At 35.6% G+C, this 23,825-nt stretch overlaps 2 protein-coding genes across 6 annotated transcripts in view; one reads left to right on the top strand and one right to left on the bottom strand.

Annotated features, from left to right (window-relative positions):
- Nucleotides 1-23,825, bottom strand: part of LOC136028331 (glyceraldehyde-3-phosphate dehydrogenase-like) — a 360,255-nt gene that overhangs the window by 241,776 nt on the left and 94,654 nt on the right. The window lies entirely within an intron of this gene.
- Nucleotides 1-23,825, top strand: part of LOC136028263 (F-BAR domain only protein 2-like) — a 108,387-nt gene that overhangs the window by 34,666 nt on the left and 49,896 nt on the right. The window contains exons 8-12 of one of the 5 annotated variants that reach the window (XM_065706017.1): nt 1,410-1,538; nt 12,339-12,530; nt 14,845-14,904; nt 20,236-20,371; nt 22,111-22,280. In XM_065706017.1, the coding sequence (XP_065562089.1) occupies nt 1,410-1,538; nt 12,339-12,530; nt 14,845-14,904; nt 20,236-20,371; nt 22,111-22,280 (687 nt within the window). Of the gene's footprint in view, nt 1-1,409; nt 1,632-12,338; nt 12,531-14,844; nt 14,905-20,235; nt 20,372-22,110; nt 22,281-23,825 lie in introns of all 5 variants that reach the window. The other 4 variants (XM_065706000.1, XM_065706022.1, XM_065706008.1 and 1 more) reach the window with 4 other exon arrangements.

Raw genomic sequence — 23,825 nt, 5'->3', positions numbered from 1 at the left:
TATATGCAAAAATATTTGCATATATTTTGACAAGGAATTACAACAATTCAAAAACCCAAAAAAAAGAAAACAAAAAGTTTGAAGGTTAGTAGGAATCGTTGTTAGAAATCTGACTTGCAGTAATAATCAAATATCTTTAAATAGAAACGGTATGAAAAAACATTAAATTGCGCAAAGAGCAAAAAACTGGTAATTGCAAAAATATTTTAATAGAGTAAAAATGTTTTAACATTGCAAATACATATTTAAACAAGGGATTGGAACAATTCAAAAACCCCAAAAAAGAAAATCAAAATTTGAAGCTTAGTAGAAATCGTTGCTAGAAAAACATCATTTCCGAATTTCCTTGCTTATAAGTATAATAAGCTATGTCCTTTTAAGATGTGATTATGTAAAGTGCAAAAAAATTTACGGTACCTGAGAAATAATTTTAATGTTTTTAATTCAAACTAGAAAAATACCTCAAAATTTCAAAATTAGTTTTTTTTTGTTAAATAAAACTAGTCAACTCGCTACGTGATTAAGCTTACAGGTTTGAACGCAACCCGTTATGTGATGTTAATAGGAAGGCCTTAAAACGAAAATTTGCAATTATTATAAATGATGATTATGAACATAGAGCAGTATGAAATGACATCAAATTGCGTAAAGAGCAAAAAAATGGTATTTGCAATGATATTTGTGTATATTTTCATAAGGGATTACAGCAACTCAAAAACTTTAAAAAAGAAAACCTTTTTGAACGCAACCAGTTATATAATGTCAGTAGGAAGGCCAAAAAAACCCGAAAATTTGCAATTATTACAAATGATGATTCTGCATTTTGACTAGGAATTACAACAATTCAAAAATTTAAAAAAAGAAACCAAAAGTTTGAAGCTTAGTAAATATCGTTGTTAGAAATTCTACTAGCTTCAATAATCAAATATCTTGGAACAGAGACAGTATGAAAAGATATTAAATTGCGTAAAGAGCAAAAAACTTGTAATTGGGAAAATATTTGTATATGTTTTAACAAGGGATTATAACAATTCAAAAACCTTAAAAAGAAAACCAAAAGTTGGAATTTTAGTAGGAATAGCTGTTAGAAATTGGACTTACTTTCGTAATAAACATTTTTTAAAAGACACAGTATAAAAAGACATTAAATCATGCAAAAAGCAAAAAAGTGGCAGTTGCAAAAATATTTGTTTATATTTTAACAAGGTGTTACAACAAATCAAAAACCTTAAAAATGAAAACCAAAAGTTTTAAGCTTAGTAGATATCGTTGCTAATAATCGGACCTGCTCTAATAATCTAATGTCTTTGAAAAGACCGCAATATTAAAAGACAGGAATATGTATATATATATTGCCTACAATATAATCCTTTTACAGCCAGTTGAATAAACTTCGATTTTCTTTCTAGCCGTTCTCAAATTTGAAGAATTACCTATTGAAGCCCAGAATAGCCACATTGGAAATGATTCAGATTGGTCTTCTCTCTCAGGTCCATTGTCAGATAATAGGGAAAGGGACAAACCTAAAAAAACTGAAGGTAAAATCAGAGGGAAAACTAAAGAAGTGAAGGAGGGTAAAACCAAATCCTCTCGTCGCACAACGTCCCTACTTAATCTGTTCGTAATACAGGGTGAGATATAACTAGCGTGTTGAGCAATTGCGCTTGTAGGCATTTTGGTGATGGACTTTTTTCTTTTTTTCTTTTTCTAACCAATATTTGGAAAACACCATAGCACAGCTTAAATGAGGGTAAAGGTTATAATACCTGGCATTGCAGTTGCTTGAATTTGTTGCTGATCAGGTTGACGTAGAGTGACCCATGATATTAGGATGTAGTTATAAAATCACGGTTTCTTTTACAGTTACCTCTCCCTCATGCCTGGATAAAATTTGTATTTATCAAGGAGGAGGGGGGGGGGGGATAGTGACAAAACAAAATTAAATATTTAAGTCGAGTTCCTTTTTTTCTGTTTGTACTTATATTTATTACTTCAACAGATTTGATTAAAAATCATTGTTCGCTGATTATTCTCTGTCCACTTCATATATCACATTGACTGTGAAATGAAGTTCGATTTGTCAAGGAAATAATTTTTTTTTGCGTATAATTTGACTTTAGAAAAAGCTGTAATTAACCCTGTTGATATAAAAATGCTGTATTATTTTAAATAAAAAATAAAACATCTCAAATAAAAGGAATTTGGAAAGTACACCTTTTAAAATATTGCCATTATATTTACTTTCGATTGTAATTGCTACACGTATTAAAGAAGGCGAATGGGGTAAATAAAACGTCTGCACTTCTGTGGCTTTATTGTAAATTTGGTTGTGAATCATTATTAATGCTGTATGTTTCCAATTTTAACTGTGACCACTGCAATGAAAAAATCCTCTGATGTTTTACATTATCAGTTTCCATCATTATTTTGCATGAAATGCTACACATTACGGCAGAAAGCTTCAATAATAATTTGTGAACCAGGTTACCGAGCTTCGCTCGATGAATATTTTTAGTCTGATAAAATTGTCCGTAATAAGAAAATTGTTCGTTATATGCTTTACTTATAGTATAATTGGATCTGCTGATAAAAGTCAAAACTTGTGATAGGATCACGTTCTTTTTTAATTTAATTAAATTAAAAAACCTTTTCCGCCAAACAAGTTTTTCAAAGAAAAGTAAAGAGCTCTATTAATCAAAGAATGAGCAGAAATAAAGTCAAATAATCTTCCAAGCGTAAAACTACCACAAATTCCTCAATAAATAAATGAAACTCAAAACGAACATAAATTATAATAAACAGCCGAGTCAAACTCAAAATGAGCAAAAATCAACTTGAGTAGGGCTGATAAACCCCACGCACTTTCAAGACCAGAGCATAATTTGCGCTTTACCGAAAAACAAAAAACAAAAAAACAATGACCGTGGATCTCAGTTTAATTGAAATATACTGATATTTATTCCTTAAAGTATTGATAATTTTTATTTATGAAGTAAGAAAAGTTTGTCAGTAAAGCCCAAATTATGTTCTGGTCTTGAGAATGCAGGGGGGTTATCAACCCTACTCATGTTAATTTTTGCTCGTTTTGAGTTTGACTCGGCTGTTTATTGTAATCTCTGTTCTTTTTGAATTTCACTTATTTATATACCCCAGGTATAACTTACAACCCTTGCCCATGGACTCTGGGGGATTGCGCCCACCCTAAAGACGTCGTTATGTGACTTTTGGACTATTGGTAACGAATTAGTTATCTCAGAATTTCAATTGAATGTGGTTTGACTCATTCACATCATGTTTGACTCATAAAAGGGAACTAGGACTATATATTCCAAATCAAATGGGCCTTTTCTAATGTTCACATGACAACCCCTTCCACAAAAACATTATCTGCCCCTGGGGCATAACTTTCAACCTTACCCACAGACTCTGGGGGATTCTGTCCACCCCAAAGGCATTATTATGTGATCTTTGGACTATTTTTGAACAAATGGCCATCTCATAATTTTTATCGGATGTATTTGAGGAAAATACGTTGTAGAAAGGGAGGGACTGCCCCCAATCACTTTGACTTAAAAGAGAACTAGAACATCTGATTTCTAATCCAATGAACCCCTGAGTTGGTAGGACCACCCTTTTCTTAAAAACCTAATATGCCCTCGGGGCATAACCTACAACGCTTGCGCTGAGGGCTGTGGAGTGGGGGGGGGGGTGGCTGTCATCCTCCAAGACAATACAGCTTCAAGACCTTTCAACCACACTGAACAAATGGCTATCTCAAAATTTTGATTAGATGTGTTTTGGGAATTGATTTGCTTGGGGGGGGGGGACTTGTTGCCCTCCAATCACTTTTGACTATTGTAAAAGCCTCTTTCAATTTCCAACTGAATGAATGTTTTTGATGTTTCTACAACAATAAATGGTCATCTCTAAATATCTATCAGACGTATTTCCGGATAATATGATGTGTGTGTGTGTGTGTGTGCTGGGGGGGAAGGGTATTCGCCCTCCGATCTCTTTGAATCTTAAAAAGGCTACTAGAACTTCTGGTTACTAATACAATGAGCCCTCTCCGAAGTTCATACGGCCACCCTTTCTATAAAAACCTTATATGCCCCCAGGGCATAACTTACAACCCTTGTCCTGAGGGCTGTGGGGGTGTTGTCATCAACAAAGATATTATTTCTGGACCTTTTAACTACGCTGAACAAAATGACTGTTTCAAAATTTTGATTGGATGTGTTTGGGGAAATGGTGGGCATGGGAGGGGGGTAAGTTGTCCTCCAATCACTTTCGACTATTGAAAAGGCCCCTTCAATTTCTAATCGAATGAGCCTTTTTCGAAATTTCTACGAAAACAAATAGTCATCTCAAAATTTTTTATAAGATGCATTTTGAGAAAAAACGAGGTGCGGGGGGGGGGTATCCACCCTCTGATCACTTTGGATATTAAAAAGGGCATTGGAACTTCTGATTACCAATCCAATGAGCCCCTTCCAAAGTTTATACGATCACTTTTTCTATATGCACCCTATATGCCCCCAGGGCATAACTCACAACACTTGTCCTTGGGGCTATGGGGAGGGAGGGGGAGGGGTTCGTCCTCAAAGACATAATTTCTGACCTTTCAACTACCTTGAATAAAATGGCTATCTCAAAGTTTTTATGCAATGTGTGGGGAAATGGTGGACGTGGGATTATTTACCCTAAAATATCTTTCGGCCATTAAAAAGGGCACTAGCCCTTTCATTTTTCAATCAAGTGATTACTTTTCGAAGTTTCTATGACAACTCCGTTGATACGAAGTGCCCTGGTCCAAAACAAACCAAAAAAAAAAAAAAAAAAAAGATACATTGTACCTACATCGCTCTTTACCTAGGCAGCGCTATTTTGCTGCCTATGATCATCATACACTGTAGAAATAGACAGTTTAAACATTGAGGACCTTGTTTGAAAAGCCTATATGAACACTAATTAGTTTTAATTATTTTTTACTAATGCTATGTCTTTATATATTTGATCAAATCTAACAGCTCGTGGTAACGAGCTGTAAGTAAGGAGCGACTCGGCCAAATTGTAACCGAAAAATTAAGTCGAATATTACCTATCAACAGCTACAAGTCTGAGAAAGTTTTCCGGATTTTACAAAAAAGGGGAAACAGGCCCAAATAGTCAAGCGATCGTAATTAAAATCACACCATGGGATTCAACATATCAGAGAATCCCATTTTAGATGTTTCAAACTCCTATCTATAAAAATTTGAAGTTTTGTGTTTTATGTCTTAAGAAAGGTGGTGGATGCGAGAAGGAGGGGGAGGGGATATCCTCACATTATACCAAAAAACCCTCATGGATGAAATGAAAAAAAAACAAGCAATTTTAACTGAAATTAAGAGGCTACATTAAAATTAAAACGCACATAAATTATTCCGTATATAAGGGGACTGCCTCATTCTTGTTGCTTTCAGTTGAAAAAAAAAATGTTGGTTTTTTTTACTTAATTTATTGGGTATACGGATCAAACAGCTCCTATGCCAAGCTTTTATATTTGCTCATTTCAAAAATCTCTCATCGATCAGTTAAAAAAATTTCGGTCGAAAATTAAACATAGCCCGAACCTCCTAAATTACATTTGGTATTTCTGACACATTAATTACATATAAATGGTGTAATTCTGTTTTATCGATAACTGTGACCATAGTGCATTCGGGCTTCAATGAGATTAAAAATGAAATTTGTATATAAAATACTCAGTACTGGCACATGAGATGATTATTCATTCAATATCAACAAGGTATATAGAATCTGACAATTATGTTAGGCTGAATGATCTATGATTCTAAGAACAAAACCTTAAGTCAGTAAAAATGCAGCCTGCGTGTAATCTTATCTTTTTCCTCTTGGATCACTTCATTTACTTTTGCTTTACTGCTTCGAATTTTACTTCAAATATGCTGATAAATATGTACCGGTTGTTTCAGGAAGAACGTTAGAAATCCTTGGTTTTCACTTTAAAGTGTTATGGAAAAAGTTCTATGAATGTTAATCATAAAGATACATTTTGTTAGCAAATGCTCGAATTTCTGCATATAATACTTTTTCTCCGGTAATTCTATCTCGGCCTCAGCTGTACGTTTCAATTCAATGCACATATATATATATATATATATATATATATATATATATATATATATATATATATATATATATATATATATATATAATATAATATAATATAATATATATATAAATACATAAATGACATAAATGATACATAATATACATAAATGAGTTTATATTTTAATTCTTAATTATTAAATTCGGGTAGTCGTGGGATTATTTTGTTCTTTCTTGTTGGCTACTATTGTGATCTACCACAGGTACTGATCTTCATTATAAAAGCGTATGCTCAACAAAATAAATTTGGAACCTTCATATTCGAGGTATACGTTGCAAGCAACCTCCATGTTGTTCATTATAGTGACCAACTAATGAGCTATACTTGCTCCATAGCAAGGAAAGGTACTATTTTTTATTTCAGTAAATCATGAGGTGAAAAATTCACCACCATCGGCTAAATGTTTACTTTTAAGTCTTTCCTTTAAACGGACGCGTGCTTCAGCTATCTTTTTTTTTCTATACTTGAAATGAGTAAATCCCTCGGATTCTCCTGAAAATAACGAACCCACGCAAATCCCGAAATCCTCCTCCTGGAACACAGTGTACGTAAAAATTAGTTTTGCATCATTTAGCTTCTTTCTTATTCTTGGAGAAATTGTTCACCCATCTAATAACGCATGACTAATTATTCTGCTTCTTCTTTTTCTTGGGTGCATGCTTAAAGGGACGCATATTTTTAGAACTAACATTTATTCAGTAAAACCTGATTTTTATTTTTTTGCGAACTTCTTTTATAAATAATGAGAATTTCGTTGGTTCTTCTCTCTTTTAATGAGACAAGTTAATGTAGTTGGGCTTGATTGTGCCTAGTTGAATTCAGATGTTTCAGTTCTTGAATTGAAGTCTGGGCTTCTAAATTTATGTTTTTAAAACTAAAATTCTAATTGTGGAACTACCTGTGTCTTATGTAAATTTTGTAATGAAAATAAAAGATGTAATTAGAATATCGTAAATGCATACTGGATATAGTAAATATAGTAAATATAGTAATATAGAATATAGTAAATGCAAAAGATTTTTTATTCAAACTGCAATTTTTTTTAAGGCGATAACAATTTCATAGTCTCTGAAATTTAAAAATACTTTTTTTTTCTTAGTTGCTAGGTTACCCTTAAGGATAAGAAGAACACTGAATAAAATAATACTAATATAATGAAAGTGTACTAATACCTAGATTTAGCTAGCGCTAATTTGAGCAAACTAGATTTTTATGGAATTTTCGGATTGGTCAAAAAATTCTGATTCGCTCAATTTAGCGCTAGCTAAATCGTGGTATGAGTAGAATCTACATAACCAAAATACATCAGGAGATCAAAATACCCTAAACTTCACGTATTCAAGATAACTTAGTTGATAAAAAAACCAGCATTACAAACAACTTAGCAGTTCCATGGAAAAGACTGAATAACTTAAAGCAATTAGTGGCAATGTAGCGGCCCTTAGTTGATTTGAAAATATAGACTTGACTTACTTGAGTTAATGCTCCTGCCGAAATGCTTCCGGCGTCGAGAGTGATGCTACGTGGTGCCTCCATTTGGACCGATCTCTTGCAAGGATGTTGACATCCTCTTGAATATTTGCCATGACTAAGAAGGCACCTGTCGTGTCCTTCCATCTGGTTGGGGGACGACCTCTCGGGCGTTTCCCGCCGTGTAGCACAGGATCAAAGTCAAAAATCGTTCGTGCGGGAGTGTCTGGGAGCATGCGAAGGAGATGTCCGTACCAGCGTAGTGTTCGTTGGGCGAGTTGGACTGAGAAGGTTGTTTGACCAGTTGACGCCAGGAGATTCTCGTTGCTAACAAAATCGTGCCAGCGTAGTCCTTCAATGCGGCGAAGGTGTTTTGTTTGGGCTATATTTACGGTGCTAAGCACAGACTGAGTGGCCGGCCAAGTTTTGGCTCCGTAAAGAAGCACGGATCCCACCGAAGCATTGTATAAGCGCATCTTGGTCCTACGGCTGATAGAAGGTTTCCTCCAAAGGGGACTTAGTCTTCCCACTACTGCTGAGGCTTTGGCCATTCGGTGCATTAGATCTTTAAGGACTGATCCGTCATTTGAGAGGATAGAGCCAAGGTATGTAAATTCCTCAACAATCTCAGCTGGTTTGTCACCGACCATTAGGACTGGCGGGGGACGCGGCGAATTATGGGGTTCAACAAACATCACTTTTGTCTTTTGCCAATTAATCGACAGCCCTATCTTTAAGGCTTCATCAGCAAGGATTTGTAGGGCTTCTGTGAGCTTCGACGGTGAATCGGAGACAAGAGAAGGTCATCAGCATAGTCAGCGTCTGAAAGTACTCTAGCACCGTAATGCAACCCAAACTGGAGGCGGTTTATGGTCCGAGTCATAATGTAGTCGATGACACAATTAAATAGTTCTGGGGCAGCAGTACAACCCTGACGGACTCCAGTATTGATTTCAAAAGATGAGCTGCGTCTGCCATTGACTTGCACGCAGCTCTCAGTCCCTTCGTGGAGCCGCTCGAAAAGGTTGCAGTACTTCGCTGGTAGTCCCTTTGTTTTCAATATGAGCCAGAGTGATTGCCGGTCAACAGAATCGAAAGCAGCCTTGAAATCCACAAAGGCAAAATATGCTTTTTGTTGAAATTCTCAAGTCTTTTCTATCAGCTGCCGCATTGTGAATATTTGCTCCACGGTGGACCTTCCTGGCATGAAGCCAGCCTGTTGAATTCTTCTTTGGCTTCTGAGGAAAGTGGTACAGCGGTCCAAGAGGGTCATAACGAAGAGCTTCCCGGGCACAGAGAGGAGTGTGATGCCACGATAGTTGGAGCAGATTCTCCGACTGCCTTTCCGTTTCCAGAGAGGCAGAATGATGCCCGCTCGCCAGTCTTTTGAAATCCATTCTGTACGAAATACTATGGAAAACAGTACTTGGAACCAGAGAAGGGTCGCTGCCCCACCATATTTCAGCAGTTCTGCAGGGATTCCACAGACTCCTGGGGCTCGGTTGTTTTTCATCCGTTTCAGAGTATTCAAGATTTCTGTAGAGGTGAAGGGGTGGTGCCCACTTGCACACGGGGCCTCAGTGGTGTTGGATGCAACTTGAAGAAGGTCAGGGTCGGGCTGGTTAACATAGTCCAGGGTTAGAAGTGAAGAGAAGTGATCCTTCTAGGCGGACAGTTGAGCGCTCTCGTCAGTGATAATATTTCCATCATTAGATATGATAGGGTTTAGAGAGGATGGCTTTCCATCTGTAAGATCCCGAAGGTGTTTGTATAAAGCGCATGTGTCACCCTTTCTGGCGGCCTCCTCGAGATCAGCAGCCTTTTTTTCGGTGAACAGCTTTCTGTCTCCGTGGAGGAATTTATTTCTTACGCCATTTAGACGTCTGTAGGTAACCATATCCTTCGCTAGGCGTGCTTTGTGACGCTGTTCAATAATATCTGGAGTTTCTTGCGATATCCAGGACTTTTTTCTGGGCTTCAGACGACCAATAGTACTTTCGGCCGAAAGCAATACGCCGTCCTTGAATAGTTTCCATGCTTCTTCAGATTCTGAAATTTGACCAAGACAGTCGAAACGGTTTGAGATGGAGACAGCATAGACCTGGCGCGTGTTGGAGTTTGTGAGATTATTCAGGTTTAATTTGGGAGGACGGTGGTCACTTTTCTGGGCTTTCAGGCGTAGTCTAAGGTTAGAAACGACAAGCCTCTGGTCGGTGTTTCCCAATTCTGCACTTCTGTAAGTTCGGCAATTAGTTATAGAGGAACGCCAGCGTCGGGACACGATTATGTAGTCTAACATCTTTCTTGTTCGTCCGTCATTGCTATACCAGGTATATTTTGAACTTCTTTCCTTTGAAAAAGGGTGTTGGTGATCACGAGATCGTGCATGTTGCTCAGCTGGAGGAGCCGTAGCCCATTGTCGTTCAAGCAGTCGGGTGTTACAGGTCTTACAACACTGTTCCAAACACCGTCTGTATCTCTGACAGTGCCGTTAAAGTCGCCAAGAAGGGTCAAAACATCATGAGGGGATACTTTTGCTAGGATGCTAGACAGCTGGGAGTAAAAACGATCTTTCACCTCATCTGAGGCTTGGTTTGTTGGGGCGTAGCAGACAATGATGGTCCATTTTCCATGTTTGTGCTGGATTTGCGCTGTTAGTATCCTGTCTGAAATTTGCCCGTAAGAAAGGAGGCACCTCCTGGTCCGAGAGTCTAGCACAAGTGCGACTCCATTAGTTTTGGTTCTCTGGTCAACCGACCAGATTAGGTGATAGCCTTCACCGATGTCTTCAGAGTCGTTTCCTATAAGGCGAGCTTCAGTTATGCCTGCTACAGACACGCCAAAACGCTTGAGTTCTAGCGTAAGCATTAACTTTACTCCAGGGAAGTTAAGGGTCAGAACGTTCCAGGTGGCCAGGCGAAGACCACCTTGGTCAATAAGGTTCAAACGATGGTCAAATTTTGGTCCGGGGACATGCTGAAGTCTTGAAGGGTAAAAAGAAGATCGATCATCCGAGGCAATAACATCACTATTCGTTGCAATTAGGTTCGGGTGGAGGGTCGCAAGCCCAACCGACCCTAGGCCTAGGACCTGATTAGCTAGAGTCTAACTATTGAGTGTTCCTGGGGTGGGCTCCACCCACCTCGTGAGGACGAGGTCACCCTTTACGTGGAGCGTTTAGTCAGGGGACTCCCCCATATCCAGTGGTCAGCAGACCAAGGTCTGCTTCATTTCGGACGAGCTCCACCCACCTTAGTTGATTTGAAAATATAGACATAGCAGTAAATAATTTCCTAGTCCATTCCTTCTTTTCATTTAAATTCTTCATGGGACGCCAATAATAACTACAATTTAGTGCATTAAATGCTGTAGATCATGTTTGCATTATCCTTACCGTGATCTTACTTTATTTTACATTCCAATCTTACTTACGTTATATTCAAACCTTGATCTTACTTTAGAGAAGCTTTTAAGTTCATAGTCTTCTGATGCTCCTGTTGTTCATTACATTAGGTTGGCTTTAAAAGTTGAACCCCCCCCTCCATTTGTCTCTTAATCTTAATAAATCACCAATTTATTCATAATATTCAGTAAAATTGTAATTTTGCGTGTTATCACATTAGAAAAGTAGTTTGAAATGGGAATTATGTAAAAAAAAATAGTTGGTATACAAAGAAATCTAGCTCTCACTGTGATGAGAAGTAAGGCTTTGGTACTTTTATGGTTAAATTAGGTGCCTAATGTTATACAGTTGAACATAATATTTACAGCATTTATTTGATAAGCGGAAATTAATTTCATGTCATCATAAGCAGGTAGCTGGGACATGCCAATTTATTATATATTAATCCGCAATTTTTACAGTGTAATTTGAGAGACAATTATAACCTTGAACACGATGCTTCATTAGGGTAAACTCGAATCTTTTAAGTTTAGTTTGTAAAATTTCTGTTTGGTTGTATGAATCTATTGCACGGTTTGTATAATTACTGATGAAAATAATCAAAGTGCTGCTATAAAAAATTAATCTGCATGATGCATCTGCTGTTTAATGATGCCAATTTGCCTGCATCAACCGATTTTTTTTGAAAATTATGGTAAATTTGGAATTATTGATAGCTAAGCTTACCACGTCAAATTGACTTTTTCAATCCGTTTTTAATGTTATCTGTGATCTCTAAGGTTTTATTTTTACAAGACTCTATATTTTTTTTTGCTTGAACAAAGGCTTATAAAACTATGCTTTTTATATAGAATTTGTTCGCTATATGTTAACCCCCTTGTTCAAAGAACGACCCGAAAGTCACAAGGCTCTGGTTTTAAATGAGTAATTAAAGGGCTTTTTATGTAGAAGTCTATCCACTGCAGCTCTATTGAGCTAATATCTTACAACCATCGAAAATGGCAGCATCAGCTATGATACGTAAATAAAAAGTGCTACGCCACATATCCGGAACTTTTTGATATCTAGGTATACCCATCTCCAGCAAATAAAGTGTAGAACAGTAACAGCCTTGTTTGCTTTGCTCTGAATCGAACTTTCACAACTCTTTTTACAGACATGACAAATTAAGATTTCTAATGCTGTAGCAGAAACTTTAAATATATATTAGATTATTTAAACCGATGCATGTATCACTGTCTTGCATTATGACAACGTTTTTTTTTCTTGCATGTTTTTCTTCAACCTCAGGAGGGGGCGATAAAAGCAAGTCAACCCCCAGTCCAAAAGAGGTGAATGACTCAGAGTTGAGCGCGAATAAAAGTCTTGGATTCTTTGCACGTACTCCTTGGACTTCTGCACCTAGTAGCCCAGCTGACTGCGACGGAGTAATCGGGTCTACCCCACCTGATTTGGACCGCACGGCTTTCAGGGCTTCAAAATGTAAAACTTTCCTTTCTTCCTGGCATTTCTCTTTTTCACTTTCCTTTCACTTTGTATTGCTTTTACTCTGATCTTTCTTCTAATGCTTCGGTCCGTCATGCATTGAACTAAGACAGTTTGTCGACTTTGTAGTTAAGAATAAAAGCAAAAGCCTTATTTTGGCTTCTTACTGTAATCTGATTTAAGTCTTTGGATATACTGCAAGTCCTTTGCTGTTAATTTACGGGCAATTTTATTTTTATTTGCTCTAGGGATGAGATGCGTTAAAAAAAAAAAAAAACAAAAACATACAGATTGTATGAAAATTACAGGCGTTATGTAAATCACGACGTTTCTAGAGGCAGAACCGGACCCTCCCCTTTTATGGGTCCGAGCTGTGTTATCACATAACATTTATGTGTAATTTATGTAAGACAGGGAAGAATGTTTTCAAAGTAAAAATGATTATACTTTTGTCTAGTTTGATAAATTGTTTTTATTTAAATTAATGATCATTTTTTTCCTTGTTCAATGCCCTTATAGCTGTTCTCGTATAAATATCATATTTAATCCTTCTATTTATTTATTTCTTTTTTTTTTGTAAGATGTAAATAAGATGGATCTTAAATAATTATTTCAAATGCTTTTTGTCTATTTGGTTTTCTCAGCTTTTGTTTTGCTTTGTTCTGCTTAATTTTTTAGGATTCGCATGTAATTGAATAATACAATCCGCTCTAATGCGTCTATGTACTGTCTTTTCTCTTCGTATTTGTGCCTGGACCTCTGTGTTGTTCAATTCCGGTGTATGTCGTTGTAGTTTTCATCACTGTTATATTACGAACAGATTAAGAGTGTGCTGTTTAATTTTTTTATGTTTCCTTGAATTTATTTCTTTAACCTTTTCTTTGATACGAATGCAAACTGTTTTTAACGACCGGTCTTCATTTCTTTACAGGTTTGAGTTTTAAAATTATTTCTAGATATGTATCTACAAATAATTTTGCTGGGAAAAAGATTTCATAAATCTTTTTGTGGTTTTAGCCACAGAAAATAAAATAAAAGTAAAGCTAGTTGGTAGCCTATATCTATTATTCCTTTGAAAAACATTAATAATTTACGTAAGTTTCAAACCTTTGGCCACATAATTTCTAACAATTTTTCTTCGTACTCAAGAACTGTATGGACGGTGGATTTATGCGTCCATAAGTATTTTTTGGAGATAGGAGACTGAAGTGGGGGAGGGCTATTAAAAAGTAGAAAAGTGACATAATGTCACAAGTCCTCAAGATATATTTCCTAGGTATCAGTCAATAGAATTTTTTTTAACTTGATTTATTCCCGATTTATGTTTCTGTTTGTTACTGTTTCTGAAGTGTGTTTTGATGCTTTTTGAGAGTAAAACAATTTTATGATAAATGTTCTAGTAAATGAATAAAATGACCCTAGTTTAACGGGCATACTTTGGGGAAGTTTTGGCCCCAACGACCAAAGATTTGTGCTACATTCCTTACCATGACCAGTTTTATGCAGTAGGATGTAGTTTTTTATCCTGTTAGTGCTCTTGTTACGTGGATAATGATGCAAACCCACACAGCTTTGTTTGGTTTATTACTGTTAGATTTTAACTGTGATATAACTAAACTTATCATAGCAATCTGATTTCAGTTATGTTTTCTGGTATTGGGTCTAGACGAACCACAAAATTTAGAGCTTTTAAGAGTAAAATTTGCTGGGACCAAATGTCAAGACAAAGATTGAATTTGGGAGCTTTTATCTAAAAAGTTAATTTGCTGAGATTATCCACTTGAATACTGGAAATGCTATGTATTCGTCAAAAATGGGATAGTTAGACTTCGCTGTAATTTCAATGATATTTTCGTTACAAATAGAAGAAATAAATAACCTTTTTTTCATCTTACACCTTTATGTGAACATTTTTAGAGGGGAGGGGGTCAAAACCTATTTGCATTTATATTAGAATACTTATGTAAACTATAAGCGGGACGACCTATACACAGGCATTCTTCCGCCCTTTGGTGGATGAAGTAGCAAAAGGTATGATGATTTGGATATTTTGAAAAGAAAGCGATTGGAATATCTACTTCTGATTGCACAAATACTATGCTTTTAAATGATTTTTTTTTACATTTAACTTCCGTTACTGGTATTGTTTTTTGGGAATTTAATATCTCTAAAAGTTCTTATGCTTTAATATACAGTTTCGCTTATAAGATAGGAACGTTACACGGTTTATTCAAATGTGTTTTCTTTCTTTTCTTTGCTGTCCTTCCTTTGGTGGATGTTCGTGTCAACACTATGCTTTTTCTCTCCATAGTTGGTGAAGAATCGCCGCCTCGAGTCCAGACAGTTGCTAGTCTAGCTACTTGGACGACAGGTGTGATTTTGTTCATAGCTGCTTTGCTTTTTCTTAGCATGGAATGCTGTCTTTTGGGAGCTTGCTATTCCTTAGAAAACATAGGATACTTTCTACTCGAGCTAGATAGTTACCTGAGGCATGATTATAAATATGTTTTTTCTCGAGAAAGGCTCGTGATGTTCTGGAGATCTTATTTTTCACAGAGACTTGCAGGGTTATGTGTTAGAATTTATGTGAATAAAATAAGAAATAAAAATTAAGAGCAAAGGAAGTAGCTGTACGGTGAGCTTTTAGCAACACTCAGTCTAAGAAAAATTAATTACTTCTTTTTAAATGTGTTACGTATTTTCACGTGCACGCATCTTAATGTTTGTTGAAAACATTCCACACCTTTCAATATTTGCATGGACATTTTCTATATAAAACATTGCGAGCCTCCACCAAGCTAGGCACTGAAAACGGAAAATCAAAATCAAGGAATTCACAACCCTCAACAATCACAAAGGTGAATGTTGAGTCTCTTTCACAAACCTCGCTTTATAAAACGTCGTTACCCTGCTTCAAAGCTTCACAGATAGTTGTCAATGTTGTAATATATTTGAAAATATAGAAGATTTTTTTAGATCATCCTTTTGGCTCATTGTTATGGTAAATGTTTCATCGCCATTTAGATGGTTAGCCTGGGTATCTAAGCTTATAATTGCTGCGTGTATCCTTGTATGCATGAATGCCTAGCTGTTTAAACTTCGCTAGAATGCCCAAGAACCTCTAATTTAATCCTATTTTACTATTATTGGGATTTGGTTTTATATCGTTACTCTCAGTTGCCTTCTTTTACCGCTTGTTACCTCTATTGTACCTAATTTTTTTTATTCGAGTCATGTTTAATTTTGCCATTTTATAACTACGAAGATCAAAAACAAGAAGAACAATAGGGAATTTTTTTGCAAGACAGTGGAAATATAATTAGAATGAATATTTTGTCCCTATGTCCAAGGACCGTCCTCAGCAAAAAATAAATATATAAGAAAAAAAAAATTACAACAAGATACAACAACTAAAATGAATTTTTTTTAAAAACAGTCCTTGCATCCTTGCTTAAGCAAAGTTCAACCAGGATTGATAAATAAATTGAGATGACACGAGGCAATTCATTGAAATGAAAGAGAACCACGTTTGTAGTGCTAATCATGTTTTTCTGGCTTCTGATCTCAAAGGTCTATTTGTGACAGGTTCTGTGTTAATAGCTATTAGTTTTCTATAATATTTTGTAAGATCGTTTGATTAGATTTTGTGTATAGATCATTTAGTGAATGCTCTCCCAAGCTCCTATTTCAGGGAATATCATTATTAATCTTAAGTCTGATTCAATTGTTTCTCGAGCTACTTGCTTTATGCCCAAGCCATTGCTAATAAGGGTGGATTCTTTAAAAAGTATTTTGTGGTTAGGATTTTCAAACACATGGCTGCTTAAAGCAGAATTAAAAGAAACAGCAGCAATATTAGAATTTAGAGCTTGCCACAATCGCATGGCATCTGATAGACTCCTTTTTGGCGATTAGCTTGAGTTTTATCTTTTCCAGAATTCGGGAGATTTATGATTTTCAAATTATTTGTAAATACAACATGCAGATTATTTTGTGTGCAGACTTTCTTAAGGTTCGTAGTGATTTTTGGGATATATGGGAATTATGTTTGAGAACTTATCGGGATTCTCACATGGTAAACTACCATTGATTTTACGGGAGTGTCTTTCCAGTCTACGATTAATTGTATTATTAATAAATAAAAGAGGATACCTATTTCCAAAAAGTTTGTCCCTGATAAAGTCTAGTTCTGCTTTGTCGTAGGAATCAGAACAAATGTTTAGGGCACGATCGATGAGAGAGATTACGACAGTTTTTTTTTAACTTGTTGGGAGTGGTTTGATTTAAAATTGAGTTTACGAATAATCTTAGCGTTTATCTAAGCACATCTAGGAACGAGATTTTATTTGCAATTTCAATTTCTAAGGTAAACTGTAAATTCTTATCATATGTATTAAGGTGATTTAAAAAACCCCTAAACTGTGAAATTACGTCATCCATGTATCGTCCCCAAAAGATGTTTCAAAAAATACGAATTTAACGCCCAATTATCAATATACTGTACATAGATATTCGCCAGTAACCCGGAGAGAGACGCGCCCTTAGGTAAGCCATTGATTTGCTATAAAAAGAATTATGGAATTGGAAATACATTGAATACTTGTTGCAAAGTTTAACCAAGGTTAGTAAGACGTTGGAATCTAATCCTGCTGCTGAAACTTCTATTAGGCGTTAATTTTCGCTTATTTTATTTTCTAATAATTGGTCAGATATATTTGTTTTTTGCTGAGGACGGCCCTTGGACATGGGGCCGAAATATTCATTCTAATTAGATTTCCACTGTCTTGCGAGAAGAATTCTCTATTGTTCTTCTTGTTTTTGATGTCTGTAATGGAAAGGCAGTGTTGTCTTCGTCGCTATTTACATTTTATAACTCACTAGGAGCGGAATCTATAGGACAACTTTATCCGTCAAAGAAAAAAAATTGTATATACTCTTTTGTGACGATCACTGCTTGGTAGGATAGTTTCAGACCTTCGTAGTATAACGCTCTGGAGGCTTTCAATCTAATGTGTCATATCGGTTACGAAAGAGTGTACACATCCTAAATTTTCAAGCTGATTTCATCAAAATTTAATTTTTTTTGTGGGCTGTGTTAACGCACAAGTTTTTTATTTCATGTATGTGAAACTGTAAACAGGGACTGCTTAGCCTTTGTGTTTGCCCCTGGCTTTCTGTGTCTAGGATTATTAATAGCCCCTTGTTTTTTTTTCTTTTTTGTTTTCCTGCTGTGATTTATAAGGTTATGCATGAGCATGTGTGTGTAAGGTTGTGATTTTTATGTGTTCTTCTCTTGTTTGAAGCTCATCCCCATGTGCTCTTTTTCAATTTTAAAGCAGAAGATAAAAGCTTGAACCGTAAAGCAAAAGAGAGGTCGTGATGCAAATGAAGTAGCCGATATCATCTTATCATGTTATTCTGAAATGGTTGCTATTCTGTTGACAGTCCTAGATACTTACTCAGATTAAAAAAAAAAAACAAAAAAAAAAACTTTTTTCACAAAACAAGTTTTTCAAAGAAAAGTAAAGAGGTCCATTAAACCAAAAATAAGCAAACATAGAATCAAATTATTTATCATACGTAAAACTTCCACAAATCAGAATCAATAAATAAACGAAAACCAAAACATACGGAAGTTACAATAAATAACCGAATCTAACTAAAAATGAGCAGAAATTACCATAACTTGGACTCACGAAACCCATGTCTTCTCAAGGCCAGAACGTAATTTGTAGATGTAATTGAACTGACAAAGCACATTCATTTGTATTTTTTCAGTAAAGTACAATTTCATTCATCATGATCATAAAGTATAGAAACAAGATAAATACATTTGGTAATGTTACTTTGTTTATTGGTAATCTAGAAGTTCAGACTCTCGGTACTTGTATTGTATGTTTAAAGGCGGAACCACGTTTCTCATTATTTTTATGTTGTGGATTATTTTTTTTAGTATGTCATTTGGTTTTCAGGATACTTGTGGGATTTGTCTTTCCTGGTGACGTTGCGTCTCATTGTATAAATCTGTAAAGATCTGTAAATACTATTTTGGAACAGTTAAATTTGCATAATTTTTATGATAGCTTTTATTCTGAGGTCTTGAAAACAAGATTGAAATTTGCTAAACATATCCTAAATTACAATAGTAATTTATCGTGTTATATATATATATATATATATATATATATATATATATATATATATATATATATATATATATATATATATATATACATATATATATATATATATATATATATATATATATATATATATATATATATATATATATATATATATATATATATATATATATATATATATATATATATATATATATATATATATATATATATATATATATATATAAACAGTGGAATCAGACCAGTTTTATTGTCTGAATACCTGTCTTTGTTTAAACTGTGTCAATTTTTCTTCTAATGCTTGTGGAAGATTGTCAATAAACTAAGTAGCATTTAAAAATTTATTTATCTTTTTTCTATGCTTTATGATCTTGATGAATGTTCATTCCCGGCTTAATAACAACTAAGGGATTATATTGATTGTTTTTTTTTTAAGCTTAAATTTTAGTAAAGCCGCCGTGTATTATTAAAGTAAACGGCTTAGAGCAAGATAAGGAGGAAAGTAAGGCTGACAGTTTTGCTTTTATGAAAGTTTGATTTCTCAAAACGATTATTCATTGTTGATGTTTTTTCAAAGGTAAATGAACTTAGCAAGAAAAAATTTCAGATTTCTATGAAGACGTTTGGACAAAGGCTTTGCGGCCCTAATAAACATTTCTTTTTTGGAAGATAAGTCTTGACTTCGGGACCTAGGATAGAAATATAAAGTAAAGAAGATAATAAACAGCTGGATAGTAAAGGGTTTGGCGGTCTCTCCGGAAAGTGGGTTTGTTCACAGAAAATGGTTTTCGGCATACGCACCTATGTACCCGTATTCTTTACTCTGGAAAGGGAGGACATAAAGATAATTCTGCTTATGCAGAACAAAAGGATTGGAAATTTGTTGGAAATTGCGATTTTATTCAAAAATAAAGAACAAAGCCCGGTCTGATCACAGTATAAAAAGTCTTCTTTGTGATTTCAGATTTATAGCTTAGCCTTTTAAAAGGAGCACAGTTTTTTTTTTGAAATTTTGAGTTTTGTATGAAATATCACAAATTATAAATGAGAGATCTTGTATAGCCCTAGACGCTGTCAATCAGTGTATTGGGGTCGATGACGATGGGCAATTCTAGATTCTTTGTAAGTGATTTAATAGCAAGAGCAATGTTTTGTTTTGTTTTTACATACATGCCTGGGAGCTAAAGCTTGATTAAAGAAAACACAAGGGTAGTTGTAGAGATAGCGGTACCTGTATAGGGAGGAGTAAGTGGGCTTCCCATCCAAATTATTAATTTTAGTGATTTTTCAATTATTTTTCTGATAAGTTGCCTTCTTTTCCTGTTTTAACAAAATTGCAAATTTTTCATGAAATAGGCTGCCGGATTAAACCATTTTGTACATGCTCTAACAAATATTAATTTTTTTTTTACTTCTGGAAGATGTATAAACTGGGTAGTTTTAAAAGGCAGCTTCATTTTCTGGGAGAATTCATCTTCTTATTTTATTTATTTATTTTCTTTTGATATATATTAAATTACAAATGCGACATTCTGTACTTTTCGGTTATGTAATTCCAGGGTTCTTGAAAAGTAGGCGAGATAGAAAAAAGGAAAAAGAGAAAGAGGCGAAAGATATAAAGAAGAATAACAAAAAGAGAGACTCTGATGCGAGTAGAGGAAGTGGCAAAGAAAAGAACGGGGACAAATCTGATACGTAAGTATTAGTTAGTTGTCTTTTTTTTTTGAGCAGATTAGTTGTTCTCATTGTTGCCAACGCCGTAGGCGTTATAGCCTTATTGAGTGACTGTCTGTACGCCCAAGGCGCTGTGACCTTATATTATTGTGGTCTGCACGCCCTAGGCGCCATGACTATGTAATGACAGCCTATACGCCCTAGGTGTTATGGCCTAATATAATGACGGTCTCTACGCCCAAGGAGTTATGCAATGACGGCCTGTACGCCCGAGGTATTATGATCTCTTATGTAATGACGGTCTGTACGCCCAAGGCGTTATGACCATTAATAATAGTGATCTGTACGGCCTAGGTGTTATAACTTTATTCAATGACGGTCTGTACACCCAAGGTATTACGACCTTATGTAATGATTGTCTGTACGCCTAAGGCGTTATGACCTTTTGTAATGACGGTCTGTGCGCCCAAGGCGTTATGACCTTATGTAATGACGGTCTGTACGGCCTAGGTATTATGATCCTATGCAATGACGGCTTATACTCCTTAAGTGTTATGACCTTATGTAATGAGTAATATACTATACCATATATACTGGGTATACCATACCCAAATCAATAAAATATAAATAATTACAAATAACACACAAGAAATTCCCTTCTGTAATGTCTTGTTCCAAGTTTTAACATACCTGTAGGTTAAAGGCAAAATTAAGGCAAAAAAGAAGGGACCTCTGCTCAAAGAGTGCAAGTAAAAAAAAAGAGTTGCGGGCGTGGCGGCAGTCTATTTGACCCCTCATGTACCGCCATGGAAAAAGGGGGTATCAAAGTACAATGCTGGCAGATTTTGTCTGAAAATACCATTTTTACATATAAAAATACCTTTTGCTCTAAGGAAAGCTATCGAAACACAAATTGGGCTGCTAAAGTGTCGGCAGCCTTTTGGATTCTGCCGAATTCTGCTACTGGCAGCTTTGGAACTTTGTCCATACCTGCTTTTACATCACTTGTAAGTAATTACAAATATTATGCGATCAATAAACATATTATCATGACAATTTTCAAAATATTTAAAATGAAGTCAGGAAGGCTCTCTGTTTAAATGTACCTCTAAGTAATGAGTTAGATAATATATTATTTCTTCTTATAGCTAAAAGGTAATGCCTTGCTAGACATTTGCATGCGTTAATTTTAATCGCTTGGACCTTTAAATGAACTATAGTCGACATCATAATAGTAGTTACATAAATTTTTATCTCTAATTTGTCCAAATATTTTGAAATGAACTATAGCTGTCTAACTGTAGTCAAGTCAAATACCGTACCGTAGCAGCCAAAAACTGGTGAACACAGCCTTGTCTTCTGGATACATTCCAAGAAAGGGGATAAATGCTTGTTCGGTGAATATACTGCTTCGAGCGCATTAAATTTGAAAATTTGAGAATGATGTATTTCAAATCATGTGAATAAGGGAAAAAAAAAATCTCAGAATGCAAATAATTACTTGGCATACTAAACACCAGGCTCATGCATGAACAAAATTGTAAAATCATTTTCTACTAAATAAACTTTCGTACGCAGAATTTGATCCTAAGTAATCACCTTGGATAATGTTAACCCGTTTAACTCAGGTACACCCTATTTGTCTACCATAAAGTGATTAAAAGATGACATAAAAAATAATGAAGTACTTAGAAAATAGTTTAGTTGTATGATTTGGTTGAATTGAAAATTAATGCATATACTTTTTGTTGCATTGATAGTGAAGAGGTGGCAGATGAATCTGTAAGTGAATCATTAGATGTGCAAACTCCAGATCCCACTCATGAAGTTGACGAAGAAGGTTATCGCTTGAGGCCAAAGAATGATTGGACGTCTGGTGGTGAAAAAGAAGAAAGAAGTGCCTTTTACTCAAGCTCAGATTCTGACTCAGGTAAATTGATTGCAATGTTACTTTTTCTAATCAGAAGAAAGTTTGTCAAATTAAAATGCGACTCAAAAGTAAATCAAATATTTATTTTGTCTTTTATTCTTTTTTCACGTTTCATCATTAAATTGATCGAGTGGACAGTTTCACTTACCTAGGTAGTATCATAGGCAGCGCAACAGTAATGTAAAGAACGATGTTGGCACACTGTATTGTTATTATTATTTTTATTTTTAGACAAAATCACTTCATGTCGAAGGATTTGTCATAGAAACCTCCAAAAAGGCTAATTCGATTGGAAATTGAAAGGGCCACTGCCCTTTTTAATAGTCGAAAGTGATTAGAGGGCAACCAACCCCCTTCCCACGCTCATCATTTCCCCAAACACATGCAATTAAAATTTGGGATATGCATTTTGTTCAACGTAGTTCAAATGTCCGGAAACTGTGTGTTTGAGGATGACCCCCCCCCCACAGCCCTAAGGGCAAGGGTTGTAAGTTATGCCCTAGGGGCATATAAGGTTTTTTTTTAATAGAAAACGTGGTCGTATAAATTTCAGTTGAGGCTCATTGGATCAGTAATAAGAAGCTCTGGCGCACCTTTTAAGAGTCAAAGTGATCGTAGGACGTCTATCCCCCCCCCCCCGACGTTTATTCGGAAATTATGTCTTTAAAGAAGCCAGTCCCCCCCCTTACAGCAGAGCGAGGTTTGTGAGTTTTACCCTGGGGGCATATAAGGCTTTTGTAGAAAAGGGTAGTCATCATGGGTGCCCATAAGGGTGGCAGGGGGGGGGGCTCCAGCCTCCCATGGCTAAATGACGCTACGTTATATTTTTATGTTTTGTTTTTGAGGTTTCTATTATACAGCATTGGAAGTGCCAATTAGACAAGGTAAGCCTCCCTCCCTAAAATTCAGCTTAAGGGTGCCCATGGTGGTCGTATATACTTCGAAGGGGACTCATTGGATGGTAATCAAATTTTTGTGTGGCCTTTTAAGAGTAAAAGTGATCAGAGGACAGCTTCCCCCTCCCCCTACACGTTGTGTTTTCCCAAAATGCATCCAATAGAGATTTTGAGACCTTCATTTTATTCAAATAGTCCAAATATCATATAACAAGGCTTTTGGGGTTGATACAAACCAACAGAGCCTGGGGTTGAGAGTTGTAAGTTATGCTCCTGGTTCATTCAAGATTTTATTGAAGGGATGTTTGTTTAACTTTAGAGGAGGCTCATTTGGTTTAGAATTAGAAGTTCTAGTTCCCATTTAAGAATCAAAAGTGATGGGGGATAACTAGCCCCCCCATACAACCCCTCTTTTTTACCAAATTTCACCTATCTGATTGAAATTATGAGATAGCGATTTTGTCCAAAGATATCCAATCAAAATTCGGAGATAACAATTTTGTTCATCGTAGTTGAAGGCTACAGAAATTATGTCTTAAAGGAAGATAACCCCCCAAAGCTCAGGGCAAGGGTTGTAAGTTATGCCCTATGGGCATATAAGGTTTTAATAGAAAGGGTGGTGGTATATGCTTTGGAGGGGACCCATTGG

Source organism: Artemia franciscana, chromosome 1 (assembly GCF_032884065.1).
Source record: "Artemia franciscana chromosome 1, ASM3288406v1, whole genome shotgun sequence".
Classification (NCBI taxonomy): Eukaryota; Metazoa; Arthropoda; class Branchiopoda; order Anostraca; family Artemiidae; genus Artemia; species Artemia franciscana.
This window is presented reverse-complemented; position numbering and strand designations above follow the sequence as displayed.